This window comes from Artemia sp. Qi Xiang Cuo, chromosome 5 (assembly GCF_049724085.1).
Source record: "Artemia sp. Qi Xiang Cuo chromosome 5, ASM4972408v1, whole genome shotgun sequence".
Taxonomy (NCBI): Eukaryota; Metazoa; Arthropoda; class Branchiopoda; order Anostraca; family Artemiidae; genus Artemia; species Artemia sp. Qi Xiang Cuo.
Window position 1 is genome coordinate 33,094,628 of NC_142798.1, and position 18,840 is coordinate 33,113,467.

At 33.3% G+C, this 18,840-nt stretch overlaps 1 protein-coding gene across 3 annotated transcripts in view; it reads left to right on the plus strand.

Annotated features, from left to right (window-relative positions):
• Positions 1 to 18,840, plus strand: part of LOC148952048 (ras-GEF domain-containing family member 1B-like) — a 421,272-nt gene that overhangs the window by 227,527 nt on the left and 174,905 nt on the right. For 2 of the 3 annotated variants that reach the window (XM_089089509.1, XM_089089510.1), the window contains exon 2: positions 1,112 to 1,589. The exons of the other annotated variant lie outside the window; for it this stretch is intronic. In XM_089089509.1, coding sequence (XP_088945635.1) covers positions 1,143 to 1,589 — 447 coding nt within the window. In that variant the 5' untranslated portion in view covers positions 1,112 to 1,142. The remainder of the gene's footprint in view (positions 1 to 1,111; positions 1,590 to 18,840) is intronic. 3 annotated transcript variants of the gene reach the window in all.

The following is an 18,840-nucleotide window of genomic DNA, read 5'->3' on the forward strand; positions in this document are numbered from 1 at the left end:
AACTGTCAATATTAGTATATAAATGTAACCAGGAGCGTAGCTTCAACATTTTATTGGGGTGGGGGCAAGAGAGTCTATATCTGGAAAGTCAAGGGGCATGGGCTATATAATAACTTTTCTCTCCAAACTATTGGGGTGTGTGACTGCCCCTCCCCGGAAGACGCCCCTAAATGTAACTGACATTCCAATATCAGGGTTTTAACAGTTTCCTCCGCTTCCTCGCATAGTGCTTTTTAAGGTGAGAAGTGGATTTGATAGTTAGTTCAGATATTTGTGTTAGTTTGTTTAGGGGTCTTGTTAGTTAGTTTAGAGGTCTTGTTAGTCTGGTAGTAGTATTAATTTTGCTCAGAACAACCGACACATCGTTGATCTGTTTACGTTTCCATCAGTTATCACAAAATGTTAGTGCTTTTAAGTTTTCCTTCGAGTTTTTTTTTTTATATTTGGCACAGGCTTATATATATATATATATATATATATATATATATATATATATATATATATATATATATATATATATATATATATATATATATATATATATATATATATATATATATATATATATATATATATATATATATATATATATATATATATATATATATATATATATATATATATATATATATATATATATATATATATATATATATATATATATATATCACCCACCCCCGTCTTTGAAACCTGGATATTTTGTGATTCGTTGTTCTAATCACTACCAATTTTCAGTATAATTCTTCCATTGTTATTCAAATTTGTAAGAACAATTCCCCCCCCCCCGTCAAAAAAGGGGGAATTCCTATATATGTGTGTGTCTGGGTAGGTTAATATTACGTTTGATTATGTTGATTCTTATACCGTATCCTGTATAAGGATACGGTGAGCGTGCCAAGAAATCTATTGTATATGATGATCATTTCTTTGTTCTGCACACATTTACCTCTTGCTCGGGATAGGATGAAGTTCTTTTATATTTTACAATCTTGAATTTGAATTAAATTTTCCTGTATGCTCTAACGCTAATTTAATAGTAAGTCTAAATTTCTTGTAGAAAAGCAAAATATTAAAGTTTCCAATTAATATTAAATTCATGCTTATTTTCTAGTAAAAAGAGAAATTGGGAAATAGCAGAAAGAATGGCAGCTCTTGATGATCTACAAATACGAGAAACAGTCGAGTCTCTTCTGGGGAAAGGTACTCAAGTACTTGACGTTCAAAAAACAACTTCAGTAAGGGAAGAAGAAGTAGTGCTTGTTAATGGTACTCCAGTTGTCCTCTCTGGACCAGAAGGCGAAACAATAAAGAATTGTTTAATGAATGGCTCCGTGCCACCTCCTGAATTACTGCAGCAGCTTCTACGCAGAGCAGGCCTGTTAGTTACACCGGTGCGTGTTGATTCTTCTCTTACTGTGAAAACAACTACAATTAATAAAGATACGGTGACCGTGAAAAGGAACGGTGTTGTGGTCGATGAAAGATGCAAAGAAGTAAAAGAAGAAGATGTGTTAACGAGTTCAGCGTCTGATCTCTGGCGGGCCTTGCCGAATGATGTGGAATCGTTAAAACTTAATTGCGGCGTGGATGTAAGTTTAGCTTGGCATGATACTTTGTTATTTTATTGCTCCACTTTATCCTTAGTGTTGACAGTAGAATTATGATTTTGGAGTTGAAATTGTAAAGCTTTTTCTTTGTCAGCTTTATTGTGTTTTCATGTTTATAATAAAAGACAGTGTTTATTATGTTTAAAAAAACAGTTATTTGAAGATGTTTCTAAGGTTTATTTTTAGAAATTGAGGCTGGTCAAACTAGATGCGACAAATTGATGTAGATTTTTGAAGTACAGGTCGCTTAAGTATAGGTAGCCTTACTTGGTTTATAATAAAACAACTTTCAAACTATTAATTGGTCCAAAGCGTTGAAAGGGTTTGTGTATTCTTAGCTTTGACAGTTACTCAAGGAATGCTCCATGTAGTATTTTACCAGTTTGAGTTGCAGGTGTACGATCTTGGGATCGTCACCGAGAGGATTTCAAGCTTTACCAGGGCCATTTTAGCTACTTGCTTAGTCTTTCAGATAATGAATTATACAAATATAGCAAGAAGGATTAAAAAGCCATCGTCTGAAAAGGGGATCATTTCTAATTTGAAGATCTTCGTATGGCTAGAAGGTGTGCTTATTTTGGTTTCAGTCTTCTAGATAATGTTCTAAATTATTTTCTCCTGAGTTGTTGCACGTGTCGATTTCTCAAAACTTTGTAAGTTCTAAGTCAATTATGTACCACAGTAAAGCGTTACCCTTGAATAAATTGTAACCACAAAATCTGCTACCTTTTGTATGTTTTTTTTTGGGGGGGGGAATATTTTTTTTCATTATTCTTATGCCCGAGCCCAATGAACATCACACTTTTGGACAAAAAGGAAATTGCAAACGGCTAAAATACCAATAATGCATCGTCCATGATTTGATGACAACTTAATGTGCAACGACTCGGAGAGAACAATTTAGAATCATTATCTGGAGGGCAAAACTGAAAAATAAGCGCCGCTTCTAGCCATATGAAACTGCCCTTTGATGTTGTCCTTTTTCTCATCATTATTATGCCCTAGCCACATACTACTCAGGCCTGTGGATTGCGTACGGGTAATGAACCAAGTACGGAGTTTCATGAGTTGAACCATAAAAGCTAATAAAGCTGGAGAATTATTATTTAATTGCTGGTTCGTTTTGTTTTGAGTGAATGAAAATATTTTGTTTTATTTCTCAGTTGTTCGCTAGTATCCGTCGATGGTAGTTCCAATGTTTTGGACTTTGCGCAAATCGCGGATATTGGCGAATGACTCGCTTTATAGTTGTTAGGTATTTGGTTTTAATTCTTTTAATTTTTGGCTTTTTTTGTATTCTATTTATCTTTTAATTTTTTGTTTTGTTTTCATTTTTTTTTTTTTAAATTGACTTTCCGCGTTTTTTTTTTTTTTTTTTCGGCATTTCCCTTGAATATACCATTTTGTTCGTGCTGAAGAAGGGGGGTGGTTGTCCTCTCGAAATATTCGCTTTGTTTTTTTTTTCAGTATTCTCATTTGACCTTAAAAAACTCATTTTTTATCGTTTTTTTTTTGTTTATAATCAAAACCTTTAAGTGTAGTTATTATGATTAAGCAATCAGAAAGAAAATTTAAGCCATGCTTTTTGAAATTGGAAAAAATTGAAGCAGTTTTCGTATCTCGACGATGAATTTGAGAAAAGATACAAAAACATACTATGAACAGTCAGTACATACAAAAAAAAAAATTAGTGGTGATGCAGGCTTTTGAAAACCAAGCTCCTTTATTTTAATTCTCTACTGCGGTAAAATAAGTTTGACTTGAGAGTCAACAAAAATTATGGATCATTCACAAATATTGACTTTTTCGTCAACAGGTATGACTAAGCCAGAACCCTTGAAATAAGTTGCACATCTTAAAGAACCCCTATATAATGTATGTCATGTTTCTTTCATATTCTTATGTGATTTCATTGTAGTATAAAAGCTCACTCTTTTAAGACCTATTGGGATCTTTTGCGGAACCTTAGGTATAGGGGAAAATCGGATAAAAACGGACTGTATTTGTCTAATATTAGTAGAACCGCTACTGGGCCAAATTATGAACCGTCAAAACTAACCAAGCTAGAGCAGGTATTTCACAGTTAGAACAATTAATCTTTTCTGCTTCAAAGGTGAATATTTTCTATTTTATTCTTGAGATTTTTTCCGTTCTGTTACTCTCGAACTTTAGTAGATCCCCTCCTTTCACACCGACATAAATCTTTGAAGATGATGTAATTTAGAGCTAATCAATTTTAAAGCGGGTGCGTAGGCTTTATAGGAGGGGGGAGCGGAATTTGGGTTCCTGTCTCAAAGTCAAGAGATATTTGTGATTTTCCTAACATTTTTCACTTTTGTACATACTTTTTTAAAAAATGAATTAAAAAAAACTTTAAAAAATGAAAATAAATAATAAAAAATGAATAAATAAATAATAGATTAAGATAAATAATCACATTTAACATAAAGGTAACAAGTACTGATAAAGAGAATAATTAAATCCTAAAACATGTAAAAATTAAAATGAATACTCAGGTCAAACTTAAAACGAACGGATATTGCTGCAAATAGGAGTTGGACTACGGCTCCTCCCTCATCGTAAACGTTCTAAAATCTGTTGTCTCATTTGTGTTTTCTTTTGCTTTAACTTGTCGAAACATCGAAAAAAAAAATCACTGTAATAATCAAGATGACTCGAAAGAACTAATGAAAATGATTGTAATGTTTAATATATAATAATATTAATTCCTGGAAATCTCAGCAATTCAAGATTTTATTTAACTGTAATTCTTGTAACTTTCAATGCTCTAATTACAAAATTTATGTTTAAAATATATCTAGTTTTCAGTAAATTGCCAATGACACAATAGACTTTAGAAGGTTTACGGTTAGATAGGGGAAGTAGCTAAACTCCTGCTTGTAGGATTTTTTGTTCGTTTTAGGTTTAACTTGAATATTCATTTTAATTTTACTCATTTTGAAATTTAATTAATTATCTTTTTATTATTATTTAATTATTTATTATTATTAATACTTAATTACTTGATAATACTTAATTACTTAATTATTAATAGGCCTACTTAATTATTTACCTATTTATTACCTTTATGTTTTATATGATTGTTTATTTTAAATTCTGTACCTTTCGGGGTTTCAGTTATTCTTTGACAGCTATTTCAGGTCGGTTCAAGTTTGAATTATTGTAGGAATATATTCTGCTCGTCTTAAGGTTTAAAATGGCTCTTTAATTTTCTTTGAAAAACTTCATTTAGCGGATTTTTTTTTTAAATTAATCTTTGTTCGTTTTTGTTTGCCAAAGTTTAATTTTGGGTTAATATAATGAATATTTCACCATTTTTTTTAGGTTTTCGGATTGGAATTAAAATATCGGATTCTAATTTAAATTCTTAAGTTTCATAAGGTGCTCTGAGCGCTCTCTCTGATTTCATTCAATTTGATTATTGTATGAATTTCGTTCAATTTGAAATCAAGATTTGAAACAGTTCTTGAACTAAAATTTTGGAAACCGAGTAATTTACAGATAATATACTCAAAAGAATACTCCTTGGAGAATGTTCAAGAGATTATATATGAATGAAATGGAATAAAAGAATAAATAATTATCAGATGAATCACTCAGTTCTCTTTATTTCCAGTTCTTTTAACTCTTACTTATGATATTTGAAAAAAACTACGTTTTCTAAAGAGTTAAAGAGGCTGAGTTACAAGGTCGAACCTTAAAACGTACAGGGATTAGGAGGCACAGTTGGGGGGCTGCCGCCCCCAAACCCCCGCTTTCGCAGCCTTTAAATAAAAAAAAAATTTAAACTGAAAGTAAGGAGCGACATTAAATCTTAAAACGAACAGAAATTATTCCGTATATGAAAGAGGCTGTGCCCTCCTCAACGCCTCGCTCTTTACGCTAAAGTTTGACTTTCTCACAACTCTTTTTTTAAACAATAAAAACTTTAGCGTAAAGAGCGAGGCGTTGAGGAGGGCACAGCCTCTTTCATATACGGAATAATTTCTGTTCGTTTTAAGATTTAATGTCGCTCCTTACTTTCAGTTTAAATTTTTTTTTTTATTTAAAGGCTGCGAAAGCGGGGGTTTGGGGGCGGCAGCCCCCAACTGTGCCTCCTAATCCCTGTACGTTTTAAGGTTCGACCTTGTAACTCAGCCTCTTTAACTCTTTAGAAAACGTAGTTTTTTTCAAATAATTTCTGCACGTTTTTGTACAGTTTATTACTTATTATTGCTTGACTAACTGTTAGCTGATCGTGTCAGGAGTTAAAGTTGGGGGGCTGCCGCCCCCAAACCCCCCGCTCTTGAACATTCTTGTGTTAAGGCTTTTAATTCCTGAATACTCAAATCACGTCGTACAGGGTGCCTCCTAATCCCTGTACGTTTTAAGGTTCGAACTTGTGACTCAGCCTCTTTAACAGCCCCCCAACTGTGCCTCCTAATCCCTGTACGTTTTAAGGGTCGACCTTGTAACTCAGCCTCTTTAACTCTTTAGAAAACGTAATTTTTTTCAAATAATTTAAAAAAGAAACTGAGTTTCTTTTCAAAGTATATAAAAAAGTTGCTCTGATGGTGAATCGAACTCGAGTTTTCCGCCTGAAAGTCTAAAGTCTCAGCCGCTGGACTATACAAACACAATAGTAATTGTTGTTTAGCAAATAGAAGGTATTTTCGACGCAAGCAAATTCCCAAAAATCTTGATATGTGGTTTTTGGAAAACAGGGAAGGAGTGATCAGATTGAGCTGAAATTTCGACGATAAGCTCCCAGGCCCCAGGAAAGCTTATCCTCTAAATTTCAGCCCGATCAGACAACGTTAAAGGGGGGTTGTGGAGGGAAAAATTAACATGGGCTAATATAGGAAAACGAGGTTTTTCGTAAATGTAAATTCGGGGGATAATTTTTTCGGTCTGAAAATATCAAAAGGCCCTAACAGGTCGAATTCTGCTTCGAATGAGTCCTCATTCAACCGGATCCGTTGCCAACTGTGGCCTGTAGGCGTGGCTAAGAAAAAGAAAAGAGATGAATTTTAAGTGGCTATATTTGGTTTTTTGAAAACAGGGAAGGAGTGATCGGATTGAGCTGAAATTTCGAGGATAAGCTCCCGGGCCCTAGGAAAGCTTAACCTCTAAATTTCAGCCCAATCGGACAACGTTAAGGGGGGCTGTGGTGGGAGGGTCCAAACTTCCGGCCCAGTTTACCCCATGAAGATAAAGTCGGAGGAGGATGAAATTTTGCAAGTTTCTTAGTTTGAGCTTGGGCTACAAAATGCAATTACCGCCGTCTCTCTGCGACCTCTAGGACCTGAAATCGCTTAACATTGTGGTGGGTCGCCTCTTTATAGAGGCACAAGTGTGCCTCCTTGACTTTGATGTGACTGTTTGCTAAGCGTTGTGCGGAAAACCAGCCATTCTGGGAACCTCGATGTACATAATGTCTTTTGATTGAGTTCAACATCCCCCTCAGTATTCCTCGAAAGTTCAAACTAAATAGCCTACCATTACTTTTTCCTGAAATATTTCAGATAGACCCTATTGAGAGTAAGGACACACATAGTGTTTTTTTTATTAAGTTCAACATCCCCCTCAACGTTCTCTGAAATTTTCAACTTAATACCTTTTTCTGCTCCTGAGATATTGCATACATGCCATGTCCTTTTGACATACTGGATATACAAGGTGTCTTCCCAATCGATATTTCATGAAAGTTAATAATCCTGAATAAACTTAACAATCTTGGTCTTTCTTGAGATATTGCATATGTGCCCTTTTGAAAACCGAGATGCCCATAGTGTCTTTAAATTTAACATCCGCCTCAACATTCTCTGAAAGTTTGAACTTAATAACCCTTAACTGTTCTTGAGATATTAAAGATATGGCGTTTTCACAACCTGGATGCATATACTGTCTTTTGATTTTGTTTAATGCCCCCCTTAGCAGTCCCTGAAATTTTATTCTTAATGCCTTTAGTCGTTTTTCACATCAAAATAGATATGCTAAGATGCGCCCTTTTGACAACCTGGATGTACTTAGTGTCTTTTGAATTAGTGCAATACTCCCGTTAACGTTCTCTGAAAGTTTCTACTTAATACCCTTAGCAGTTTTTGAGATACTATAGTTACCCCCATTTGAGCACCTAAATGGAAATAGTGTCTTTTAATTAGTTCAACATCCCCGTTAATATTTCCTGAAATATTCAACTTAATAACCTTAACCATTCCTGGGATATTGCAGATAAGCCCTTTTGACAACCTGGGTGCACTTAAACTCTTTTTGTTCAATTCAATAGTAGTAGTAGCTGTTGTTGTAGGAGCAGCAGTAATAGTAGCAGTCTTAGTCAAAATCGGAGTAGTAGAAGTTGCAGTAACGAGTAGTTGTTGTGGCAGTAGCAAATAATCCTAGTAAAAAGTGATCCCCATCGTAATCGGAAATAGACAGTCTCAAGTACTCGCAGTCGCAAGTAGCCGTATTTGGAAGTAGTCATATTTGCAGTTGCAGGTAGTGGCAGTCAAGGTCGTAAGTATCTTCAGTCGCAAACACAAGAAATCGCAATCTCAAGTGGTCATCCCCCTCAACATGCCCTTAAAGCTTTGACTTTATACCCCCTGCCGTTCCTAAAATGTTATTGATGAGCTCTTTTGACACCCAGGATGCGCTTAGTATGTTTTTATTGTTTTCAAAATTTTGATCGGATATGTTTGGTGGGAGGGCTGCTAAAAAGGGCATGGGAGGGGCTGGTTGCGCTCCAATAACACCCAATCTTGAAAATGGTACTAGGATTCGATTGTGAATTGAAAAATTTCCAATCGAGTAAGCTCCCTCCGAAGTTTCTACGATCCCCCCCCCCCCCGATCCATATAATAATTCCATATCCATATAGTAAGCAAATATAGTACGGATGCTTGTAGTAAGCTAATTAGGGGTGTTATATTACGAAAATGTTTGGGAGGGGGAAGGGTTTATTTCAATTTCTTAATTAAGATACAAAAAATTCAAAATCTAATGGATAAATTTGCTTTATTTTTTTTTTTCAATTAAAATGTCCCAAGAAGGCACATTTTCAAAATGATCTACTTGATATGGTAAACATTGTTTAGAAGTCAACAAATGCATTTAAAGGGAACAAAATTGAGTCGAATTTTTCTAGAAGCTCAAAAAACATATTTAGGCTACTTTTTGTGAATAGAAAAATTTTACTCCTTTTTTGTGACATTTTTATTTGTGACACTTTGTCGGGATAATCCACATTTTTGCTTTGTTTGAGAATAAGGTTGGAAAATTTGAAATTATTAACTGAAAGAGATGAACTAAAATTAAGGTACGTTCTGACTGGAGTCTATTTTCGCTTTGACAGCCGAATTTCGCATTCCCCTGTACAAAAATATTATCACAAGGGCAGATTCTCTGTTTGTTTGAAAGTCCGTTTTTTCAGCCTACACGATTCTTTTTGAATAATTTAAAAGGCACCTGTTCGCGATGAAAACGCGCCTTTGATATTCTTTTTTTTTTAATGTTGTATAATTTTCTTCATCTAGAGGTTTTTTAGAGACGTCAAAAAATTAAGCATTGATAACTACTAGTGAGAATTCACATAGCGGCGTCGCTCGATCGCTTTTGCTCAACAAAATTTTGGTCTGTTGTCAGAATTTAGCGGGCTATTTCTTGCGAAATCATCAATTATGGTGGTGGTGACAATGTGATTTCAAATTTCTTGCTTTGTATTCGAATCGGCCTAGTTATTTATTCTTTTTTTTTCCATTGTATTCCTTAAATCACAACTTTCTTTCAATTTGATTGGACCGAATTTTTTTGCTCTCATTCTCCGGATGCGATATATCAGATAATTGTTAGAAAAACCTTCAGTAACATTTCAATGCCTGGAGATGTGTAAATCATTTCTTTGGTGGTTCGATAGCGGCATCACTATCACATGAGAAATCTAAAATTCTGGAAACTCTAAATTTTCTGACGCGGCTGCTGTGCTTTTATCGTTTTCAGTAAAATTCTAGGTGCTTGGCTTTTTACTGTCTTGAAATGCAATTATGTTAGGATAGTGAAACTTTCAGGAGTGAATTTAGGGCGTTTCCAAGCACATATCTCTATTATTTCCCCTTTTTAAAGCTTAAAAAGTCACAAAAGAATTGTTAAGAATGGCTTAACATGTCTAGCTTTAGAAAAAAAAAATGTGCTTTCGTCATTTTCTTTCATTAGCCCATATATCTTTTTTTGCTCATGGGTTTGAAAATATAATTATGATCATTTGAGTCGAATCTTAAGCCATATTGAGATGATTTATTTCTCAAATTTTATACAGTTTTCCAAATTATTAAAAACATTATGAATCAGGATTGAGCAAAAGATAATTAGATTCGAACGCTTTCTTTGGGCGTCCTTTGTCCTGCATATATTTCTGAAAGTATCACTTTTATACAACTAAGTATGTCCAAATTTTTTGGTGGTCAGTGCCACCTGGAAGGGGAGGGGTAGAGGTAGACACTTCAAGGAACTTTTTGGGACATTATTTAGACTCTAAATCAATTCCTAAAAGTTTCATTTACCTTACTCGACTCATTTCCAAGGTCAACTACTTTCGAAGGAGGTGTAACAAACGTCTCCGAAAGAGGGGAAGTTTTGTCACGTTGCCTCTTTCAACAAGCTTATTGAGCTTTTTGAGCTTTTTGAGCTTATTGAGCTTTTCCAAGGGGCAGCTCATTTCTTCCAATAAATTTTCCGATTTTTCCGAATTTTCGAAAATACAAAGATCACTACACTTCTGAGCTCTGAGAAAGTTGTTCCCTTGTGCTTTGATGCACTGTATATAAATAATATATAACCTATATACAGTGCTTTGGTGTTACAACAGTTATCGTAAAATAATATTAATTTAAGAATCTTCTAGCTGTGAATTCACATCTGACCTCATTGTTTTCATTTAAAATATGCTCCACTTTTGTCGTCTGCAATTTTGTTAACTTTTACAATTCTCCTTTTCCAATTCAATCAGTTGCTTCTTCCGATTCTCCCTTTGAAATTATATGCAATAATTTCTAATGATTTCGGTAGGATAAATCCTCGTAATAGCTACGACTAAGGACGCCTAATTCGACAACTTGTAAAGAAAGGATTTGACTATGTGCTTAACCAAACGAGTTGAGGATTAGAGCGTCTTGTTGGTAACGAAAAAATTTGTTCTTTTTTTCACAAATGTATTTTCTTCTCCAAATATTCTACATATTTCGGAATATTGTAAAAATGAATATACAAGCCACTTAATTTGTTCAAAGTCAATAATTATCTTTGCAATTGCTTGACTGTAGTTTACTAATGATTGAAAACCCCTCCTTGCCGGTCAAACCATGTATAGCCATAACACCCTATGCAAATCCAGAAATGGCGCCTCTAATTTCCAATAACTTTTTCTAATTTGCAAAGGCTCTTTTTATGATGGAAAGTAGCCAAGCCGCTGACATATTTGTAAGCCATGCCAGACCATAAAGTTCCATTTAATCAAGATTCTTAATCTTATAGTTTTCCAAGATGTTAGAAAATTGATTAAAAATGTAAATTCGTTCATTTAGCATTTTAGAATTAATAAGGGAACAGAGGCAGTTAAAATCGGAGACGTTTTGGAATTGATAGGACTTTCCCCCGAGACAGGGTTTTCCCAGGTGCAGGAAGTTGTGTCATTTCCGAACGTCTGCTTCAGTGAATGTACTTGTTAAATTTCCTTTCGACAGTTGGAAATTAGTTCTGTCTCTTCAATGAGAGGTTTGGGAATTGTTTATTTATTATGAGAAAGATGGAACAGATGAAAATGCTCCCAGAAATTATGTCCAAACTTTGTGGACATTAAGTGGAGGATATGTTTCTAACACTAGTGCGAATGTGTCTATTTTCCAGTCTTAATGATGTCTGTATCGACTATAAAAGACGTATGCTCCTATGCTGTCTATAGTTAACAACTGGTTAATTTTTTTTCTAAGCCCATCAAGGATTATTATACCTTTTTCTGGTTAGGTTTAGTGTTGGTTTATCTTTTATGCTTATGGTTATATTCTTTCCTTTCTTTCACCGTCCCAGCCCCTACGTGCATCGTATGCGTTTTCGATAGCTTTTCAAGAAAATTACAAGTAACAGAAAAGCATCAAGCAAAGAGAAAAATGATTCCTAGCGAAGTAGTACGCTACTACTACTAACAACTCACCGCAGCACCAAGCCGCCTGAGGCTAGCACAGATACGCACGCTCCGCCTCCATCGCAATCCATTCAAAGCCTTCCTCTTGACTCCCTCCCAAGAAGTTCCAATTTCCCTTAAATCTTTCCTTACGACATCCTCCCACTCCATTCGGGGAATAGCGTGGGAGACATTGCCTATTCGGACCTAAAGCCTCCATGTGTGAAAATACAAATGGGTCTACACATTAGACATTAGTATGTATCTTCGCCTCTGTCCCGGTGCCTCCTGTTTTAAATTGACGCTATCAATTTTGTTCTATCTGTTCCTCTTGCATATTTATTTATGGTCTAGTAATGTCCATCCAATCATTTGTTCTGTTTCCTTTAATTCTTAAAATTCATCACATTGACAATCCATAGAAACAGCAGTTCTTCACATGTTCTCTCCATTTTTGTACAGGAAAATGAAAACTGAAGAAAAGACAGGATTAATTTATCATGACGATACTTATCCTCCCACGTCCGCCAACCTCAGTAGCGAGGATTAATTTATCACTTTTCCCAAAAGATATTTCTAATAAGTTTAGCTTAATGGTATAAAGTTCTAGATGACATGGAAAAATCAAAATAACTATTAATACTTCAATATTTATAAGGATTAAGTTAGTCATCTATCATGCATGATATGTTTACTTCTTGTTCCTAGCTCAATGGGGCCAAGTAAGTGTTGTTCTCGACAGTACGCTATTCTTATGCATGCTAAGGAGGAAAAAGCTGATTAGCTTAAAAAGGTAAATGCCTATAGATTGATTGAGACAAGTAGAAATTTAAAAAGAAATGTTTGCAGATAGGGTGAAGAGGGAAAGTGGATTTTAAAACAAACAGATATTATTGGTTCGCAGTTATGTAAACAAAACTGGCTCAAATATTCCAGTGATGTTGTCGGTTATGAGTTATAACCGACCCTGACTCCAACTCGAGAAATTTTCAATATACCATCTCCAACCATGACTCCATTCAGCTAAAGTTTTCCAAAACCCTCTCTTACAGATAAAAGAAACAGCTCGTTTTTCTTTTTTTTTGTTCCCTATCAGTAGAAAGGCCTCATGAGCTCGTGACGGGCACCCCCGCTGCCACCTACAACTTTTTTACATAATTTATTCAAGGATTATTGATCTGTTGTTGTTTGGCCACGTGTAATGACATGAGGGGTGATTTACATATTCGCTATATCTAGGACTCGACTAGGGGAACTAAATTTCCAAGGTATATATTGCTCACCCCTGCTGCCATCTACAATTTAGTTTAATGCTGACGGGACATAATTTATTCAAGGATTATTGATCGAGTCTAATGGGGTCAATGCCTCCTTTTTCAAGGTCGATTTATTTGTTGTTTCTAGGTGTAATAACTCTGGGACGAAGGTTGCACATGCGCATTGAATTCTAACGGGAACAATGTTATTGATCTAGGACTCGAGGGGGAAGTGATTTTCCGAGAAATTGATTGCGTAATCGAAGAGGAAGTGGATTTCCGAGAAATTGATTGCGTAATCGATTAGGAATTTTATTGATCCGGTAACGGGAAACAGGATCACGTGTCGAAAGGGGAATTAATTTGTTGTTTCTAAGGTGAATTATTGATTCACGAAAGGGGAATTAATTTGTTGTTTCTAAGGGGAAGTATTGATCCACGAAAGGGGAATTAATTTGTTGTTTCTAAGGGCAATTATTGATTCAAGAAAGGGGAATTAATTTGTTGTTTCTAAGGGGAATTATTGATTCACGAAAGGGGGATTAATTTGTTGTTTCTAAGGGGAATTATTGATTCAAGCAAGGGGGATTTATTTGTTGTTTCTAAGAGGAATTATTGATTCAAGAAAGGGGAATTCATTTGTTGTTTCTAAGGGGAATTCACCAAAGGGAATTAGAAATGACATCACTCTTTGCCTTGGAATTATGCGGGACTCTAAAGAGATAAATTAATATTCTATTTTTAAATACGGCTTCTCAGGTTATTAGACTTAGCGATAAATTGATATTCTATCGAAGCCATAATTATGCAACCAAGAACATCTTAGAGATGAAGAGATTTACGCGGGAAAGGGTTTCTTAGTAATTTCAACTGTGACAGCGCAGCACGAAAGGGAATTAGAAATGACATCACTTGTTTCCTTGGAATTATGCGGGACTCTAAAGAGATAAATTAATATTCTATTTTTAAATACGGCTTCTCAGGTTATTAGACTTAGCGATAAATTGATATTCTATCGAAGCCATAATTATGCAACCAAGAACATCTTAGAGATGAAGAGATTTACGCGGGAAAGGGTTTCTTAGTAATTTCAACTGTGACAGCGCAGGGATGCCAAAAACAAAAGGAACACGCTGAAATTAGGTTTAGGGGTTATTTGGGCGAAACCGTTTTAGACATTTTAGGGAATTATTTCGGAGAAACAGTGAGAGCCATTTTAAAAGATGATTTTAGAAGATGTTTTAGAAGAGGATTTGAGTGTGGTCGTTATAATACACAAGTTCCATTTGAACAGTGTCGTGAGGTCACCTACCCCAATCCCAAAGGGCTCCGATCCCCCTACCCCAACCCCGAAGGAACCCCCCGGCCCCCAAAGGTCCCCCCGGGCTCCCAAAGGACTCCGATCCCCCTATCCCAACCCCGAAGGAAGCCCCCGGTCCCCAAAAGTCCCCCGGCCCCCCCCCCCCGCACCCCCAAAGCCCCACTGAGGCCTTCCATTCCCCTTGCTTATTGAATTTTTTTAAGTTTTTTCGGACTGAATTTTTTAGACTTAAAAATTATCCAACATTTTTCAGGTTTTTTCTTTAACCCATTGGCATAGAGTTTCAGCCTAGAGTCTTAGCTTAGTTTTATTTAGAGCTGAAGTTTACTATAGTTTTAGTTAAGAGTTTAGAGTTTTAGCTTAGAGTCTTAGCTTAGAGTTTTTGTTAAAGTTCTAGTTTAGTTTAGTTTTAGTTAAGAGTTTTAGCTTAGAGTCTTAGCTAAGAGTTTTAGTTAGAGTTCAAGTTTAGTTTAGTTATAGTTAAGAGTTTAGAGTTTTAGCTTAGATTCTTAGCTTAGAGTTTTAGTTAGAGTTGAAGTTTAGTTTAATTTGAGTTAAAATTTTAAAGTCTTAACTTAGAGTCTTAGCTTAGAGTTTTTTTGTTAGAGTTCTAGTTTAGTTTAGTAATAGTTAAGAGTTTAGTTTTTAGCTTAGAGTCTTAACTTAGATTTTTAGTTAGAGTTGAAGTTTAGTTTAGTTATAATTAAGAGTTTAGAGTTTATAGTTTAGAGTCTTAGCTTAGAGTTTTATTTAGAGTTCTAGTTTAGTTTAGTTACAGTTAAGAATTTAGAGTTTTATCTTAGAGTCATAGCTTAGAATTTTACTTAAAGTTGTAGTTTGGTTAAGTTTTAGTTAAGAGTTTCGAATTTTATCTTATAGTCTTAGCTTAGTTTTTGTTAGAGTTTTAGTTTAGTTTAGTTTTAGTTAAGAGTTTATAGTTTTACCATAGAGTCTTAGCTTAGAGTTTTAGTTGGAGTTTCAGTTAGATTTCTAGTTTAGTTTAGTTTTAGTTAAGAGTTTGGTGTTTTACCTTAGAGTCTTAGCTTCGAGTTTTAGTTAGAGTTCTAGTTTAGTTTAGTTTTAGTTAAGAGTTTAGAATTTTACCTTAGAGTCTTAGCTTAGAGTTTTTGTTAGAGTTCTAGTTTATTTTAGTTTTAGCTAAGAGTTTAGAGTTTTTAGCTTAGAGTCTTAGCTTAGAGTTATTGTTGAAGTTCTAGTTTAGTTTAGTTTTAGTTAATAGTTTAGAGTTTTAGCTTAGAGTCTTAGCTTAGAGTTTTTTTAGAGTTGAAGTTTAGTTTAGTAATATTTAAGATTTTATAGTTTTAGCTTAGAGTCTTAGCTTAGAGTTTTTGTTAGAGTTCTAGTTTAGTTTATATATAGTTAAGAGTTTGGAGTTTTACCTTAGAGACTTAGCTTAGAGTTTTAGTTTAGTTTTAGTTAAGAGTTTAGAGTTTTTTAGCTTAGAGTTTTAGCTTAGAGTTTTTGTTAGAGTTCTAGTTTAGTTTAGTTTTAATTAAGAGTTTAGAGTTTTTAGCTTAGAGTCTTAGATTAGAGTTTTTGTTAGATTTATAGTTTAGTTTTAGTTTAGAGTTTAGAGTCTTAGCTTAGAGTAATAGATTAGAGTTTTTTTTAAAGTTGAAGTTTAGTTTAGTTTTAGTTAGTAGTTTAAAATTCTAGCTTAGATTCATAGCTTAGAGTTTTTTTTAAAGATTTATTTCTTTGTAGTTGGATTTGATAGCTTATAGTTTTAGTACATAGCTTTTGACTGGAGTTTTTGTTAGAGTTCCAGTTTAGCATACTTTGATTTAATAGTATTGTTTTTATCCCAATAGACTAAGATTAGAGTTCTATTGTTTATAATTTTTTTGTTATAACTTTGAGTTTTAACTTAGAGTCTTAACTTAGAGTTTTTTATTGAAGTTCTAGTTTAGTTTAGTTTTAGTTAAGAGTTTAAAGTTTGTAGCGTAGAGTCTTAGCTTAGAGTTTTTATTGAAGTTCTAGTTTAGTTTAGTTTTAGTTAAGAGTTTAGAGTTTTAGTTTAGAGTCTTAGCTTAGATTTTTTGTTAAAGTTGAAGTTTAGTTTAGTTTTAGTTAAGAGTTTAGAGTTTTAGCTTAGAGTCTTAGCTTAGAGTTTTTGTTAGAGTTCTAGTTTAGTTTAGATATAGTTAAGAGTTTAGAGTTTTAGCTTAGAGTCTTAGATTCGAGTTTGTGTTAGATTTCTAGTTTACTTTAGTTGTAGTTAAGAGTTTCAGCTTAGAGTCTTAGATTAGAGTTTTTGTTAGAGTTCAAGTTTAGTTTAGTTATAGTTAAGAGTTTTGAGTTTTACCTCAGAGACTTAGCTTAGAGTTGAAGTTTAGTTTTAGTTAAAAGTTTAGAGTTTTACCTTAGAGTCTTAGCTTAGAGTTTTAGTTAGAGTTGAAGTTTACTTTAGTTTTAGTTAAAAGTTTAGAGTTTTAGTTTATATTCTTAGCTTAGAGTTTTTGTTGAAGTTCTAGTTTAGTTTAGTTTTAGTTAAGAGTTTAGAGTTTTAGCTTAGAGTTTTTGTTAGAGTTCTAGTTTAGTTTAGATATAGTTAAGAGTTTAGAGTTTTACCTTAGAGACTTAGCTTAGAGTTTTAGTTTAGTTTAGTTTTAGTTAAGAGTTTAGAGTTTTTTTTAGCTTAGAGTCTTAGCTTAGAGTTTTTGTTAGAGTTCTAGTTTAGTTAAGTTTTAGTTTAGAGTTTAGAATTTTAGCTTAGAGTCTTAGCTTAGACTTTTTGTTAGAGTTCTATTTTAGTTTAGTTTTAGTTAAGAGTTTAGAGTTTTAAGCTTAGAGTCTTAGCTTAGAGTTTTTGTTGTAGTTCTAGTTTTGTTTAGTTATATTTTAGAGTTTAGAGTTTCATCTTAGAGTATTATATTATATTTTTTTTTACATTTTTAGTTTAGTTTAGTTATATGTAAGAGTTTGAATTTTTACCTTATAGAATTAGATTAGAGTTTTATTTTGGTTTAGTTTTAGTTAAAAGTTTAGAGTTTTTTAGCTTAGAGTCTTAGCCTAGAGTTTTTGTTAGAGTTCTAGTTTAGTTTAGTTTTAGTTAAGAGTTTAGAGTTTATAATTTAGAGTCTTATCTTTGCGTTTTATTTAGTGTTTTAGTTGATTTTATTTAATTTTAAGAGATTATAGTTTCAGCTTATTGACGTTGCTAATAGTTCGACTTAATGCTGGTGTTCCTTCTTTCTTAAATTTAAAGTTTCATACTTGATCGTCGTGTCATTCCTTGGAGTTTTGTTAGGGATCTAGTTTAGTTTAGTTTTCTTTCGGAGTTTAGATTTTCACCTCATAGTCAAATCTGAGATTTTTTGTATAGTTTTAGTTAAGAGTTTGGTGTTTTACCTTAGAGTCTTAGCTTAGAGTTTTAGTTAGAGTTCTATTTTAGTTTAGTTTTAGTTAAGAGTTTTAGTTTAGAGTTTTAGCTTAGAGTTTTTGTTAGAGTTCTAGTTTATTTTAGTTTCAGTTAAGAGTTTAGAGTTTTTAGCTTAGAGTCTTAGCTTAGAGTTATTGTTGAAGTTCTAGTTTAGTTTAGTTTTAGTTAATAGTTTAGAGTTTTAGCTTAGAGTCTTAGCTTAGAGTTTTTTTAGAGTTGAAGTTCAGTTTAGTAATAGTTAAGAGTTTAGAGTTTTAGCTTAGAGTCTTAGCTTAGAGTTTTTGTTAGAGTTCTAGTTTAGTTTACATATAGTTAAGAGTTTGAAGTTTTACCTTAGAGACATAGCTTAGAGTTTTAGTTTTGTTTTAGTTAAGAGTTTAGAGTTTTTTAGCTTAGAGTCTTATCTTAGAGTTTTTGTTATAGTTCTAGTTTAGTTTAGTTTTAGTTATGAGTTTAGAGTTTTTAGCTTAGAGTCTTAGCTTAGAGTTTTTGTTAGAGTTCTAGTTTTGTTTTAGTTAAGAGTTTATAGTTTTAGCTTAGAGACTTAGCTTAAAGTTTTAGTTGGAGTTCAAGTTTAGTATAGTTATAGTTAATAGTTGAGAGTTTTTAGCTTAGAAACTTATCTTAGAGTTTTTTTTAAAGTTGTAGTATAGTTTAGTTATAGTTAAGAGTTTAGAGTTTTATCTTAGAGTATTAGATTAGAGTTTTTTTTAGAGTTCTAGTTTAGATATAGTTAAGCATTTTGTGTTTTACCTTAGAGACTTAGCTTAGAGTTATAGTTTAGTTTAGTTTTAGTTAATAGTTTTAGCTTATAGTCTTAACTTATAGTTTTTTGTTAGATTTTTAGTATAGTTTATTTTTATTTAAGAGTTTAGAGTTTTTAGATTAGAGTATTAACGTAGAGTTTTTAGTGACGTTCTGGTTTAGTTTATTTTTAGTTAAGATTTTAGAGTTTTAGCCTAGAGTCTTAGCTTAGATTTTTTGTTAAATTTGAATTTTAGTTTAGTTATAGTTAAGAGTTTAGAGTTTTAGCTTAGAGTCTTAGCTTAGAGTTTTTGTTAGAGTTCTAGTTTAGTTTA